Source organism: Tupaia chinensis, unplaced genomic scaffold (assembly GCF_000334495.1).
Source record: "Tupaia chinensis unplaced genomic scaffold, TupChi_1.0 Scaffold000187_1, whole genome shotgun sequence".
Taxonomy (NCBI): domain Eukaryota; kingdom Metazoa; phylum Chordata; class Mammalia; order Scandentia; family Tupaiidae; genus Tupaia; species Tupaia belangeri.
This window is the reverse complement of record NW_006159662.1, coordinates 5103424-5118068: the sequence shown is the minus strand read 5'-3', so window position 1 is coordinate 5118068 and position 14645 is coordinate 5103424. Positions and strand designations below refer to the sequence as shown.

At 49.2% G+C, this 14645-nt stretch overlaps 1 protein-coding gene across 3 annotated transcripts in view; it reads left to right on the top strand.

Moving 5' to 3' along the window:
• MAP3K3 (mitogen-activated protein kinase kinase kinase 3) overlaps positions 1 to 13283 on the top strand; it is a 79772-nt gene extending 66489 nt beyond the window's left edge. For 2 of the 3 annotated variants that reach the window (XM_027771178.1, XM_027771177.1), the window contains 10 exons: positions 1534 to 1667; positions 5242 to 5315; positions 7823 to 7890; positions 8072 to 8164; positions 8806 to 8997; positions 9758 to 9906; positions 10570 to 10701; positions 11183 to 11312; positions 11653 to 11830; positions 12915 to 13283. In XM_027771178.1, coding sequence (XP_027626979.1) covers positions 1534 to 1667; positions 5242 to 5315; positions 7823 to 7890; positions 8072 to 8164; positions 8806 to 8997; positions 9758 to 9906; positions 10570 to 10701; positions 11183 to 11312; positions 11653 to 11830; positions 12915 to 13143 — 1379 coding nt within the window. In that variant the 3' untranslated portion in view covers positions 13144 to 13283. The remainder of the gene's footprint in view (positions 1 to 1533; positions 1668 to 5241; positions 5316 to 7822; positions 7891 to 8071; positions 8165 to 8805; positions 8998 to 9757; positions 9907 to 10569; positions 10702 to 11182; positions 11313 to 11652; positions 11831 to 12914) is intronic. The other variant, XM_006146807.3, reaches the window with a different exon arrangement.
• The last annotated feature ends 1362 nt before the right edge of the window (positions 13284 to 14645 follow it).

Genomic DNA, 14645 nt, shown 5'->3' with positions numbered 1-14645 from the left:
ATGATTAAGTCACTATGCAGTATATTCTGGATGGGAAATCACATTTTGTATGCTGTGATGATGCTTAGGAAAAGAATCTAAATTAAGTTACAAAAAAAAAAAAGTTTCAGAAAAAAATATCTATTCAATGACTGCAGTAAGACATATAACCCCAGCTAGGTGCTACTTCATAGGATGCCTAAAGTTAGACTTGTGTTCATGGAAATGTATATATCAGCTGTGTTTGCTATGAAAATATTCAGATTAATTAGCATCTTTAGTAATTCAATAAAATGTGGGGAAAAAACAGTGTAGAAAACAAACATAGATACCTAGGGAGGAGAGTGGGAGATGGCAGAGGGTAAGAGATAGGGAATCAAGGTTGGGGAAAAAAAAGCAAAACATACAGGAAACAAGAAATGAACACTTCTTTGTTCAAGAAATGAAAAATTATTTGTTGACAACATGTATGTTGATGTCCTTGATTGAGACAATATACAGTGTACTCTGGATGGAAAATCTCATTTTGTATGCTGTAATGATGTACAGTGATTGAATGTAAATAAATAAATTTAAATTTATGTTTTGGTTTTTTTTTTTTTTTGGAGAGGTTTTTGCTATAGGGCGCATGTGCTCGCCAGCCAGACAGAGAGACATAGAGACAGAAAGCGAGAAATCACCCCCTAGAGGGGATGGTCATGCCGCAGTCCCTTCTCCTCCGTTCTCCTCTCAGGATCTTGGGCACACACGCACACGCGCTCGGCGTGAGTTTAAGCCACCGGGTTTGGGACTCGAACCGCGGTCGACTACGTGGGAGTCCAGCAACATAGCCATTACGCTAACTGCTGGTTCCCAATAAATTTAAATTAAAAAAAAAATGTTTGCAAGGCCTCTGCTGCAGGGATGTTGGAAGTCAAATGAGGCAGTTACTGAGAAAGTCCAAAAACAATGAAGCACTACATATATGCAAGATACTATTACTTGTCGTAACCAGAAGTGTGGGTGTGCATAGGAGTGGGGGAGGCAGCCCCCATTGCTGGCCAGACCATTGGGATGGCCTCCTTACCTGATACTGGTAGAGAACAAGTAAGGGGAGACACTGAGTAGAGGAACAGGGCATTAGAGAGAGATGGGGAAAGATGCTCAGGTTTATCCAGTTATCTTCTTCTGAACCCTAGTCCCAAAGTGCTATGGGAACCCAAAGCACAAAAGGACCAGAACCATGTAGGTTCTTCCTAGAATGGGAGGAAATGGTATTGGCACTCTAGGAGAGAGGAGCAACATTATAAAGGAGTAATTATATGTAAGGATTTTTTACAGTTAGTCTGAATACCGGCTTAAATTGATTTCATAGGTTCATTGTTATCTGTGCTCTCTTGTCTGCTCTGTTGTGGGAGTTTGCTTCCTATTGGGAAGCAAGTTTGCCTCAGGGAGCAGGACTACAAGATGCCTGAGTCACATCTCTGACCTATGAGGCCTGTATCTCTGAGCTGGCCTTTTCTTCTGCTGCCGCACATCCTGCACAGTTGTCAAAGCCTCGTTTCTATGCTCTAGGCTCGCAGAACCCTGGCCGAAGCTCACCTCCCCCTGGCTATGTGCCTGAGCGGCAGCAGCACATTGCCCGACAGGGATCCTACACCAGTATCAACAGCGAGGGGGAATTCATCCCAGAGACCAGCGAGCAGTGCGTGAGTATGGAGGGCTGGGCCATGCCCTTGGCTTGCTAGCCCATGGTTATAACGGGTCTCAGTGGGCACAGCATGGATCTGAGGGACTTTAACCTCATCTGCCAGCTCTCTTACAAATCAGGCCTGCTCAAAAATGGAATACTCCTTTCTTGAGGTCTTATCAATCTTGCCAAAGATGGGATCTAAACCACCTAGCTTCCTTGGGGCTGGGTGAGCACATGGCAAATTTTCCTTCTGTGGTCCTCTCACTGGTCCCTTGGCAGAACACTACTCTGCTGTTTGCATATTTTCCTTACAGCTGCCTCTGCTCATTCCAGCAGAGTTTTATCATATGACCAAATACTAACCTGGTGTGTTTTATGTTAGCTGTATTCTCGTTTTGCTATTTCCCTTTTTTTAAAAATTATTTCATTTTATTCATTGTCATTATTTTATTTCACTTTTGAAGTTGACCAGAGAGAGAGAGAGAAGAAAGTGAGAAAGCAGGTTGCCAGGTCTGGGACTCAAACCGTGGTCAGCCATGTGTGAATCCAGCTGCTTTAACCACCATACCATCTGCCGGCCCCACTATTTCTTAATGAAAGGTAGAAAATAGAACTATTTCCAGATTACACTGCAGGATTGGCTTGTATGACCTTTTATGATGGTGGAGCTGTCTTAATGATCACACGACATACAGTTCCCCTGGGTCAGGAGGGCAGCATGACTTAACTGTGTCCTCTGCTCAGACTGCAGCCAGACTATGAGCTAGGCTACTTTTCTTTCTTGAGCTTGGAGTTCTCTTCCAAACTCATGTGGTTGTTGGCAGAATTTAGCTCCCAGTGGTTGCAGGACTGTGATCTCTGTTTTCTTGCTGGATGTCACCCAAGGACCACTTAGAATTCCTAGAGGCCACATGCAGTTCCTTGCCATGGGTCCCACTTACAGCATGGCAAATGCCAGCAGGAGAATCCCTGGCTCTGGTCTAAAAAGATGGAGTGTTCTTGTTTTTGTTTTTGTTTTTTGTTTTTGTTTTTGCTACAGGGCGCGTGCATTCTCCAGAAAGACAGAGAGAAACAGAAAGCAAGAAATCACCCCCCAGGAGGGATGGCCACGCCACAATCCCTTCTCCTCTTGGGATCTTGGGCACGCACGTACACATGCCTGGTGTGAGTTTAAGCCACCAGGTCTGGGACTCGAACCACAGTCAGTTACATGGGAGTCCAGCGACATAGCCATTACGCTAACTGCTGGTCCCAAAAAAGATGGAGTTTTATAGCATAATCCAGGGGTGGTGAGTACCCTATCCTCACTGCCATAGTCTGGATAGAAGCAAGTCGCAGGTACTACTTGCACTGAAGGAGAGGATGACTCATTGTGGGAGTTTCCTCAGGGTGTGTCCAACACCATGGCTCACCCGTTTTAATGGCTGGCTAACTTTTTAACCAGTAGCTTACTTGATGAAAATGGCAATTTCCCTTACTGAACTCAGCAATGGCGAGACCTCTGGCTTCATTCTGGTCTTTTCAATGAGCTTACTTTGATTACGAAGAGAGTATTTTTAGAAATTTCTAGGATTTGGTCTGAGGAGAGGAAATTTCTTAAGTATAAAATGTCCAACAGGAGGCCCAGACCATCACTTGAGGGATTTTATAAAAAAAACCAATTCCTTTTCCTTCATTATTCAAACTTCAGGCTATGAGAAGCCCTTTGCTGTCTTATTCTACCTACTGTACTCCTTCCTTCTAGATAAATTCTTGTTTGAAATAATGCCTGGAGTGCCTTTAGCTGTGGATTCCCTTTTCAGGTGTTTCACCTACTGTCATTCCTGGCTTATCCAGAGCACCTTTGGACATCCACTGCCCTAGCAGTGACTTGGGCATGCAATCCCCAAGATTGCTGATGAACTTGATTCGCCCTTGGTCTCTGTCCCTCTCTATAGACTGCCTCTACCGTGCCCCCTTCACTTTTTTATTTTACCTGCCTAGCCTGGAAGACATGGGAGGATTTGAATCCTAGTAAAGAGACTTTTAGCAAGAGGCCAAGGAAGGTGGAGGCTGGGGATTGCCAAGGCCCTCCCCCAGCGCTTGCCTCTCTAATAGCTCTTGGTAACAGGCTATTCAAGATAAATCCACTTAACAGGGACCAAAGCAACATAGTATATAGTAAAAAAAAAAAAAAAAAAAATCTACGGGGCTTTTCTTAAAAAGTAAAACCAAGATAAGTTTGTTTTGCTTAGTCTTTAATCAGATTTTGGTAATAGTTGCATGTGCTGATTTTTAGAATGAACAAAGTGTGATTCATGTCAATTTTTTGGCTTAATTTTTCTAAGAGAAATTTTGTTAGCACAGTGCAACTTCCTCCACTTCCTTTTTGACTTCTGCAGCGCTATCATAAGGAGGGACATTTTTTGCCAAAGCACTCTCAGGACTCGGCAGTCTTCCCCAAGGCTTCTCTTGAACCTTTGGTAGCCCTCCTTCATGACACTTGCTGTCCATTTTCTCTGTTAACTGGCCTAACTTTGTCAAGTATGCACTTGATGGGTTGGGAGCAGTTCTTTTCCCAAAGGTTGTTTCGTCCACTCTGGGATATCTTGTAGCCTTAGCAATATTTGTACTTTTACTTTGCAATTAATTTGCCTCGATTAGCAGATTTTTAAGTATAATATAGGGCAATATGACCTAAAGCATTTGGAATTATGGATGGGGATGGATCCTAGGATTAAATGGGAAAAAGCATTTGAGTTGGGGACTAAATTTATGAAAGTTGTTTGTCCGTTTTCATAATTCTGATACTTTGCTTCCCTCTATAATATTGGTCATAAAAAAGTCACGACATGTTTTTCTTTGCAAAAATGTGTCGTGACTTTCCCAATGACCTAGTATTTAACTTTGAAGCTCAGATAATGAATACTCTGAAATTGAAGACCCTACTCCCATCAGAGAAAATGAAGGAGGAGCTTTCAGGAAACTAGCTGGACAAGAAGCTCTTCTGAAGGCTTATTTATTGGATTTGAACAGAGGCCAGATACATATTTTAATTTATGTAGATATCTAGTAGCTCTGCATTGGAACCAGGAAGGAGGAAATTTTTGTTACTACCAGCTGTGCACTAACTAGTTTGATGGCTTTAAACAAGTCTTTTAACCTTTCTAGGCTGTAATGCTCGTCTGTGAAGTGAGGCAATACTTGTTTTTGTAAATTATAAACTATGGCGTGTACACAGAAACATTAAGTTCCCACCCAAACTCACTAGAAGCCTCTGCAGAGTAGTACCACCTCCAGCACCAGGCTCCAGGGTTCACGAGCCAAGAAAATGCCAGCAGGAAAAGCAGCGTCTCTGCTTGCTCTCCTGGCAGGGCTCCCTGAGATACCAGCCAAGCGAGCATTTTTCTCTTTTTTGGAAACTTGCCTTTCAAACTAAGGAGGAGAATGGTACCTTACTACCATTCTTCTTCCCACAAGGGGACAGAAAGGGCACTTTTATATTTTGACAAAAATGACCATCTGCTGGCCCGGAAAGGGTCATGAAGCCTGAGTCATCTGGCTAGGGTTTGGGCTGGGGCTGTGGTCTTACTGCATGACTTGCCTTACAGATGCTGGATCCCTTGAGCAGTGCTGAGAACTCCTTGTCAGGAAGCTGCCAGTCCTTGGACAGGTCAGCAGACAGGTATGGGACTGTGGGTGGTCCAGGGTTTGTACGTAAGCGTTTCTGGAACTGACAGACTGAGGAAGTAGATGTATCTCGTGTGTCTGTCTGATCTGGACTCTGGTTTGCAGGCCCAGGTCTAAACATCATGATTCTAGGAAAGCCTTCTCTTTAATTTCCCAAAGGTTATGCCAATGCTGTATCTGTGTGATTAAAGCAATGTAGTAATAGCTCATAAAAATAGCTCATCTATTAAGTTGCTGTGTTCTAAATGCTTTGCATATTTTGCTTTTCCACACAGTATGTGCTGCTCTTACACTTTTGGTCTCATTGCTGTGATCTGAACTGAAAAACAGTGGACCACCAATGTTTTTGGGGGGAAAACTGAATTTTTTCCCTCATGGATTTACTATAATTAATTTTTTTCCTCCTCCAAGTGTTTCTGGTGAAATTGGAAACTGGGATATAAAACAGAAAATGAAATACCCAAACTGGCTAGCATGCACACTGCCTGCTTGGGTATGATCTTGTCAGCCTTCAGGAGGAAACAAGTGCTGTCCTTCACATACTGCATGGCTCTGCGGGCCGCCTCACCCAGCACAGGGCATGTTTGGAGCAGCCTTGCTACTGAGCTTGGACTCCCTCGCCTCAACCTCACTATGCCCAGGAGCATGTTTGATCATGTCTGGCTGGACTTAGGGCTGTGGTCAGAGGCTAGGGAGCAGGTTTGGAGATTTCTTTTTCTTTGTATAACTGATTCTTGTTCATGGGAGAACCGATCTTGCAACCATGGTTAAATTTGTACTGGGTCTTTCTGCTAACAAACCTGGTCACTGAGAGTACTGTCTCCCTCTGGATATCATAGAATACCATCCCAGCTACGTATTACTTCCTAATATTCAGCCTCGTGTGGGGTTTGCTGTCCAACCAGGGAGCAGGAAGGCACAAGTGAAAGTGGCAGGAGTTACTGCAGAGATTGAGGGCTCTGCCAGGACAGGGACTGCCTCTGGCTTTGACTTGTCTCCTCAGCTTGGGAGGGCAAGGGGTGAACTACAGAAGGTCCAGTAGTTGGAAGGTGGGGGTCAGCTCTCCACATTACCTTGAGAGTTTATTTATGTGTTTTTTTGTTTTTTGTTTTGGAGAGGTTTTTGCTATAGGGCACGTGCGCTCGTCAGACAGACAGAGAGAGACAGAGAGATAGAAAGCAAGAAATCACCCCCCAGAGGGGATGGCCACGCCGCAATCCCTTCTCCTCCATTCTCCTCTCAGGATATTGGGCACGCACGCACGTACACACTCCCGGCGTGAGTTTAAGCCACCGGGTCCGGGACTTGAACCATGGTTGACCATGTGGGAGTCCAGCAACATAGTCATTACGCTAATTGCTGGTCCCCGTTTATGTATTTTTTTAGGTTTGTGCCATAGGGCGCATGCACTCACTGGCAAGAGACCAACAGAGAAAGAGAAAATGAGATATCACCCCCCAGGGGAGATGGTCACACCACAATCCCTTCTCTTTCATTCCCTTCTTAGGATTTTTACACATTCACACACACGCACCCAACTTGATTTTCAAGCTGCCAGGTCTGGGGTTCAAACCATAGTTAGTTGTGTGGGAGTCTAGCACCTTAACGACAATGCCACCTGCTGGCCCCCAACCTTGAGAGTTTTTGACCTGCCCTCTTGTGTACATACATTCAAGTAGATGTCAGGAAAGACAGCAAAATGGACCTACTTCTCTGTTCCCTTCAGTGCTTGTCTCTTCCTTGGGAATGGAACCCAGTGGTCAGAACTTCCTTCCTCGAGGCCCAGCCTAACTTGAACTCAGGGCTCTCATCTTCCCGACATAGATCCAGTCCCAGCTCTACCAAAAATGAGTTGAGTGACTTTGGACAAGTGTTCCTTGGTTTCCTCCCTCTAAAATGAGGTGGTGATGATTAGTCAGAAAGGACTGGTTTTGCAGCACGAGCATGGACTTTGGAGTCACAGACTTGTTTTGCCGTCTGGTTCTGTTACAGTATTCTTGGGCAGGTAAATGGGGCTGCTAATACCTAAGTTGTAAGGGGCCTGAGAAGACTAGAAATAGAACAGTTGTTCAGTAATTGGTACCTGCTTTCTAGTATTTGATTATGTTCCCTACTGCACAGGGTTGTGAAGATGCAATGAGACAAAGCTCACTTTGTAAAATAAATATGAAAACAGCAGTCAGTAAACTAGTGTTGTTGCTCTTTTTATTAAAACTGCCCTGGGCAGTTTAACCAACTTGCAGCTCTTCGCCTGTTACAGAAGCAGGAAGGGGTCTGCAGCCAGAGTGGAGTTGGATAGGGCTGTCAGGGCTGGGCCTCAGGTTTTTGAAAGGAGAGTGAAGAAAGCAGGAGTCTGGACTCAGAAAAGGACTGTTTCCCTCTACCTACAGTGTGGGAGCGAGTTAGAGAGGGAGACTGTCCAGCAGGACACCCTGCCTTCTGTCCTGCTGGACTGCTCTGGAAGTACGCTGAGGTCTCCCTTGCGACTTTTGTTCTCCCCAGCCCATCCTTCCGGAAATCACGAATGTCCCGAGCCCAGAGTTTTCCAGACAACAGGCAAGAGTACTCTGGTGAGTTCCGTGGGGCCTGGGTGGACCCTGCAGGGTATCTGGGAAGGCCACAGATGGATCTCCTTTGACACTCTGAGTTAGGAAGCCAGAGTTGTAATCTTCTCAGCCTGTTGCTCTGAGGTCTCAGGTGACTTGGGGACTTGAGTGACTCACTCACACTGACCTACCCTGTCTCACTTAGAACGGGAAACTCAGCTCTATGACAAAGGGGTCAAAGGCGGAACCTATCCCCGGCGCTACCACGTGTCTGTGCACCACAAGGACTACAACGATGGTGAGTGTGCCTCCACTCTGCCCCCTACTGGCTGCCTCGAGAAAGAATGTACTTAGAACTTGGCTATGGAAAAGCTACTGCAAGGGAGGTGAGCCCTGGCTTGCCAGACCCAGTGTTTTCCGTTTTCCCTAAGGAATTGTGTCCTAGACTTGACAAAAACTAAACTTAAAACAACAACAACAACAAAAATACACACACACACAAAGGAAAAACATGGAGGATGGTATTTGTGGACTGAGATGCTGCCCCTGGGAACCTGGTCCAGTGTTATTGGCTCTCTCACACCTCATCTGCTCCGCAGCGGCAGATGAACTGGAGCTGCCACAGAAACGTTAGGAATAGGAGGCCAAGGAAGATGGAGATTTCATCTGTGGATTGCCCTTGTGAGCAATCAGGGGCCTGAGAGCCAGTCTTGTGCCCTCTCTTTGGCCAGGGCTCCCTTAGCCAAGCTACCTCCTAATTTCTGCCATTGTTCTGATTCTTGGGGAGCACGGGCAGCAGTCTTTCTGGCATGAGTCGGGTAGGAAGGCAGGATAGCCTGGGGCTCGTGTTATCTTTTGCTTCTAGCTAGGCCCTGGTTTCCACATTCAGCCTTGAGGTCAGGGTCTGACATGCTCTCCTCTGGCCCTGCACTCTTTCAGGCAGAAGAACATTTCCCCGAATACGGCGTCATCAAGGCAACCTGTTCACCCTGGTGCCCTCTAGCCGCTCCCTGAGCACAAATGGCGAGAACATGGGTCTGGCCGTGCAGTACCTGGACCCCCGTGGCCGCCTGCGGAGTGCGGACAGTGAGAATGCCCTCTCTGTGCAGGAGAGGACTGTGCCAACCAAATGTAAGGAGGCATCCCTGGCTGGGAGGAGACTGTCTGGGGAGTACCCAAGCTGCAAGGGCAGGAGGATAGCCAGCCTCAGGGCTCTCAGGCTGAGCAGGCAGTCTCTCTGGAAGAGCCTTGGAGTGGGCAGCAGACCCCTAGGACCTGAGGCCTGAGTCTGCTACTATGTGACAAACCAGTGTCCTTGCTGGCTTCAGTTTTTCCCCTGTCTAAACTGATGAGCACACCCTAAATTTCTGTGATAGTAAGATATTTAGGGGGACCAGCAGGTGGTATAATGGTTACATCACTGGACTCCCACTAGTTGACTGTAGTTTGAGTCCTGGACTCGGCGACTTAAAACTCATGCCAGGCGCATGTGCATGTGTGCCTAAAATCCCAAGAGGAGAATGTAGGAAAGGGATTATAGCATGGCCAGTCCCCCCTGGGGGGTGATTTTTTGCTTTCTTTCTCTCTGTCTCTCCAGCGAGCACAAGTTAGCAAAAATCTCTCTTTAAAAAAAAAAAGGATATTTATGGGCTTTGGAAGTAAGGTGTTTGATCAGTACAAAAGAGCTCTAACCACGACTTTAGATAGTCCTCTTCTTCTCAGACTCATTGACCAGGGCACTGGGCCTGCTCCAGCCTGGGTGGAGATGCTGTACTGAGAGGCGTGATGATGCTGGATTAGGGGGAACCTGAACCAGGGGTCCCATTACAGTGTCTGGATATTAATAAATAATGTACATGAAAGTAATGCTCTTTCCTTCTGTTCTCTGTAGCTCCTAGTGCCCCCATTAATTGGCGCCGGGGGAAGCTCCTGGGTCAGGGTGCCTTCGGCAGGGTCTATTTATGCTATGATGTGGACACAGGACGCGAACTTGCTTCCAAGCAGGTCCAGTTTGACCCGGACAGTCCTGAGACAAGCAAGGTACTGCCTTCCCCACGGTCAGGCTTCCAGTTTCCCCCTTTCAATAACAACAGCGAAATTCCTGACTTGCTGCACAAAGTAATTGCCCTAGATGCTACAGGTTGCTCCTTCCAAGTTCTCGTACTGTTCACCCTGGCCCAGACCAGGGCTGAAGGGACTTTGGTCCAAAGACAGCACACTCCTCCCCTGGAGGGAGGGTTGGGTATGAGGAACTGAGTGGATGCCAAAGTGCCAATCAGCCCAACTGAGAAGTGACGACCGGACCACACAGGGTACTCCTTGCCCCTCAGCACCCACCAGACAGGTGCCTTTCCCCAACCCTTGGCCCAGGAAGGACTGGACTTCAATCACTTGATCGAGCTCTCAAGGAAGAATCATCTGGCCTGTCTTTGGAGTCTGACTTGGCTGTGGCCTGAGTTGCTGTGACACATGTAGCAGTTATCTTACCTGAGCCTCCAAGCCCCTCTGCTACCTCCCTGGCATGGTAGCGCCATCATCCCAAGAGCCGTTGAGCATTGTGGCCAGGGGCCAGATAGTTGAGAGAGTTCCCCCTTTTCTCCAGTCAAAGTTTCCAAGGCAGACCCCTGTGAGGTCACTGAGCTGATCCCAGGCAGGCAGAACCAGGGCCCTGAGAGCGTAGGTGACCACTGACCCCTCCCCTAGGAGGTGAGTGCTCTGGAATGTGAGATCCAGTTGCTGAAGAACTTGCAGCATGAGCGCATTGTGCAGTACTATGGCTGTCTGCGGGACCGCGCTGAGAAGACGCTGACCATCTTCATGGAGTACATGCCAGGGGTATGTGCCCCTTGAATATGTGCGAGACACACAAAACAGGGTCTGGTCTAGGGGCTGAGAGAGGGTCTCCTCGACATGATGATTCTGACCACCAGAGGCTCAGGGGCAAGGCAAGATGGTGGCAGGACTTGGAGTCAGGGAGGTCCTGCCTCTGGCTGCTGTGATGATGTGAGATGAGAAATGTCCCAGGCCCAACCCCAGCCTGCGGCTGTGGGGCTGGTGCCCGGTCCAGTAAGTACAGTCTTCTCCTGGAGCAGAGGGGCCACCTACCTCCTGGGTTTGGACCGTCCGTTGCTTTAGGGAAGGGCTGTTTCATGCTTTCCTCTAAGCTGTGCAGTAGCTTCTGTTGTGTGCCTGTCACATCGCAAGTAGAAATTGGATGAATTGCTCCTTTGCTGCCTTGCTGGGGGCTGGAAATAGCCTTATTCCTTTCTTGTGCCCATCCTCTGAGGCGACACCCTCTGACTCCTTGTGCTGGTAGGGCTCAGTGAAAGACCAGTTGAAAGCCTACGGAGCTCTGACAGAGAGTGTGACCCGCAAGTACACCCGGCAGATCCTGGAGGGCATGTCCTACCTGCACAGCAACATGATTGTTCACCGGGACATCAAGGGTGAGCAGGGGTCTGGCCGCAAGGAGTTCCCAAGACCTGGGTTCAAGTCTACCACTTAGTGACTGGGTGAGCCTGTCACTTAACCATTCTGGACTTTCTGAAAAGTGGTACACCAGTTGCTTCCTTGGGGGATTTGAGTGGAGGTTGGTTGAGCAACTGGGGAGAAATACCATGAGGTTTTCTGCAGATGATGGTGGCGATCATTTCATACTAAGGGTCTGAGGCATCCCTTCACTTAGACTGTTGCATGTGGTTCATGTCTAATACAGCGATGACCTGGGAGGGAGGGCAGAAAATGCAAGAGGGCCCAAGGTTGCAGTTTCTGCCCTTTCATGTTCAGGAGCCAACATCCTCCGAGACTCTGCTGGGAATGTGAAGCTGGGGGACTTTGGGGCCAGCAAACGCCTGCAGACCATCTGCATGTCAGGGACGGGCATGCGCTCAGTCACAGGCACTCCTTACTGGATGAGCCCCGAGGTGATCAGCGGCGAGGGCTACGGAAGGAAGGCAGACGTGTGGTGAGTGCTGGGCCTTGCTGGGACCCCAGCTCCCTGCTAGGCAGTGGTGGCTCTGCATTAGAAACACAACTTGGGGTCTTTGTGGTGTGGTGGGAAGAGATGGAGGCTGCCTCTTTTCAGTTGGTGTGCCCAACGCTCTGGCTGTATGGGAGCAGGGGTGATGGTCCATGTAGTAGCACAAACGGGCTGTGTTTTAACCCCAGTTGTTTGTTCTTGGTTGTTAGGCTGTGGAAACATCCCTTATATTTGCTTACAGCAAAGGATCCACTCTGAAGGCCTGAGCAGATCTCTAAGTAAAAGCAACTTCTGCTCCTTGTTGTGCCCAGATGGCGTGCATCTATCTCCCTAACTTTGTGTCCATCTTCTGCATCCTCTGAAACGTCCCAGAAACCATGAGAGTAATGGCTCCCAGAGATGCCCACTTCCTATTCTGTGGACCTGTGTTGCCTTATATGGCAGGAGGGCCTTGGCGAATATAAATTAGGGAGGCTTGAGATGAGATTATAATCTAGATAGACCCGGTATAATCACAAATGTCCTGTGAGAGGCAGCAGATCAGAGTGGGTAAGAGGAGATGTGACCAAGAGTTCAAGAGGTTGGAAAAATGGCAAGGAGGGGGACCATGAGCCAAGAAATATAAGTGCTCCCCAGAGGCTGGAAAAACAAGGGAACAGATTCTGCCCTGCAGCCTCCAGAAGGGACCAGCTCTGGTGACACCTTGGCTTTAGCCAGGAGACCTTAGACTTTGACCTCCAGGACTGTAAGATAGGAGATTTCTGTTGTTTTTATACCACTAAGTTAGTGGGCATTTGTTAGAGCTGCAGTAGGAAACCTACGAGTTATCTGGAGCTTTCTGTCGGTGCTAAATGATTCTTTTCCCCAGAAATACCCAGTGGATTGATGAAGCCCAGGGAGACAGGGCTTAGAGTTGTGAAGCTTCTCTTGGCCCTAGGGAGATATGGGCTGTGTCAGCCCTTAGTTTGGCCCATCCTGTGCCTGTGTGTTCTGAGAAAGGCATCTCCTTTCGCACAGCCCAGTCAGCTAAGGGGTGACATGGGATCTCTCTCTCTCCCCCCCCCCCCAGGAGCCTGGGCTGCACTGTGGTGGAGATGCTGACAGAGAAACCACCTTGGGCAGAGTATGAAGCTATGGCCGCCATTTTCAAGATTGCCACCCAGCCCACCAACCCTCAGTTGCCCTCCCACATCTCTGAACATGGCCGAGACTTCCTGAGGCGCATTTTTGTGGAGGCTCGCCAGAGACCCTCAGCTGAGGAGCTGCTCACACACCACTTTGCACAGCTCGTGTACTGAGCTCTCCAGGCCCTGCTGCTGCCAGTCACCCCTGTGCATGGGCAAGGGGCTGCTGCGGGGCCCAGCGAAGTTGCTGCTTCTCCTGAGCAAGGCTGTGGACCACGGAGCTGCAGGCCAGCAAGCGTACAGCTGGCCCCTTTTGCCAGTCAGCGCAGGCAGCTAAGGGGGTTCTTGGGATCTCTCTCTCTCCCCCCCCCCCAGGAGCCTGGGCTGCACTGTGGTGGAGATGCTGACAGAGAAACCACCTTGGGCAGAGTATGAAGCTATGGCCGCCATTTTCAAGATTGCCACCCAGCCCACCAACCCTCAGTTGCCCTCCCACATCTCTGAACATGGCCGAGACTTCCTGAGGCGCATTTTTGTGGAGGCTCGCCAGAGACCCTCAGCTGAGGAGCTGCTCACACACCACTTTGCACAGCTCGTGTACTGAGCTCTCCAGGCCCTGCTGCTGCCAGTCACCCCTGTGCATGGGCAAGGGGCTGCTGCGGGGCCCAGCGAAGTTGCTGCTTCTCCTGAGCAAGGCTGTGGACCACGGAGCTGCAGGCCAGCAAGCGTACAGCTGGCCCCTTTTGCCAGTGGGGCTCAGGGCCGAGGTGGGGTGGCCGTAGCCTCGAGGACTGAGAGCTCCAGCCTGCCAGACCCAAGAGCTCCAGTGTCCTAAGCTCAGCACGGAGGGAAGGGCTGGGAATGGCCTGCGGCCTGCAAGTGGGTGTGGGCCCCACCCTTGGGGATGTGTCCACTGCGATGGGCACCAAAGCCCAGAGGGCCCAGGGGCATAGGACTGATGCAAGGGTATGAATAGTGTTATTTCCATTCAGAGTGTTATCTTGTTTCTCCCAATGTCTGGAGACCACAGGGCGTCTCTGGACTGCGTGAGCCCACTCATGCCTGAGGCAAAGCCCAGAGCCCCTCACCAGTGAAAGGCAGAGGCCACCCTCTCCCTCAGAGCCCCCAGGTCAGCTTTGCCAGTCCTGTCTTACCAAAGATGAATGAAGCAAATATATGCTGCCTTATTCAGGGAAGGAGGAGCTTGTCCTGCCTGCCCCGGTGGCTCTGCCTCACCCCAAGCATGGGCTTGAGATGTGGAATTGCCCCCACTGAAGGGGAGACCCCGTTTTGTCAATGCAATTGTCTCTGTTTTACAAGTTGGAGTCACTCTTATGCTGTACCCAGTTTTTAGACTGGAGACTTCGTGTGCCCTCTGGGCTCTAAGCACCCCTGCTGTGAGCTTGGGCCTTTGGCTAGATTGTAAAGAGCTGAAGGTCATGGCCTTTGTGCTCCTGGCTTGGTTTCTGTTCCCTCACTGTAGCAGAAAGGAGGACCGGTGACACGGTGAGACATCGGGGAGCTGGGGCGCTGTCTCAGGCTGTCACCACCCCGCTAGGCCAGAGCCCTCTCTGGTAGAAGGGATCGCCCATTGTGATGCCACCAACTGTCCAAAGCCACCAGCTCTGTCCTTCCTAGCCAACCTTGCCCATCCCCTGAGGTCTCAGCCTCTTTCC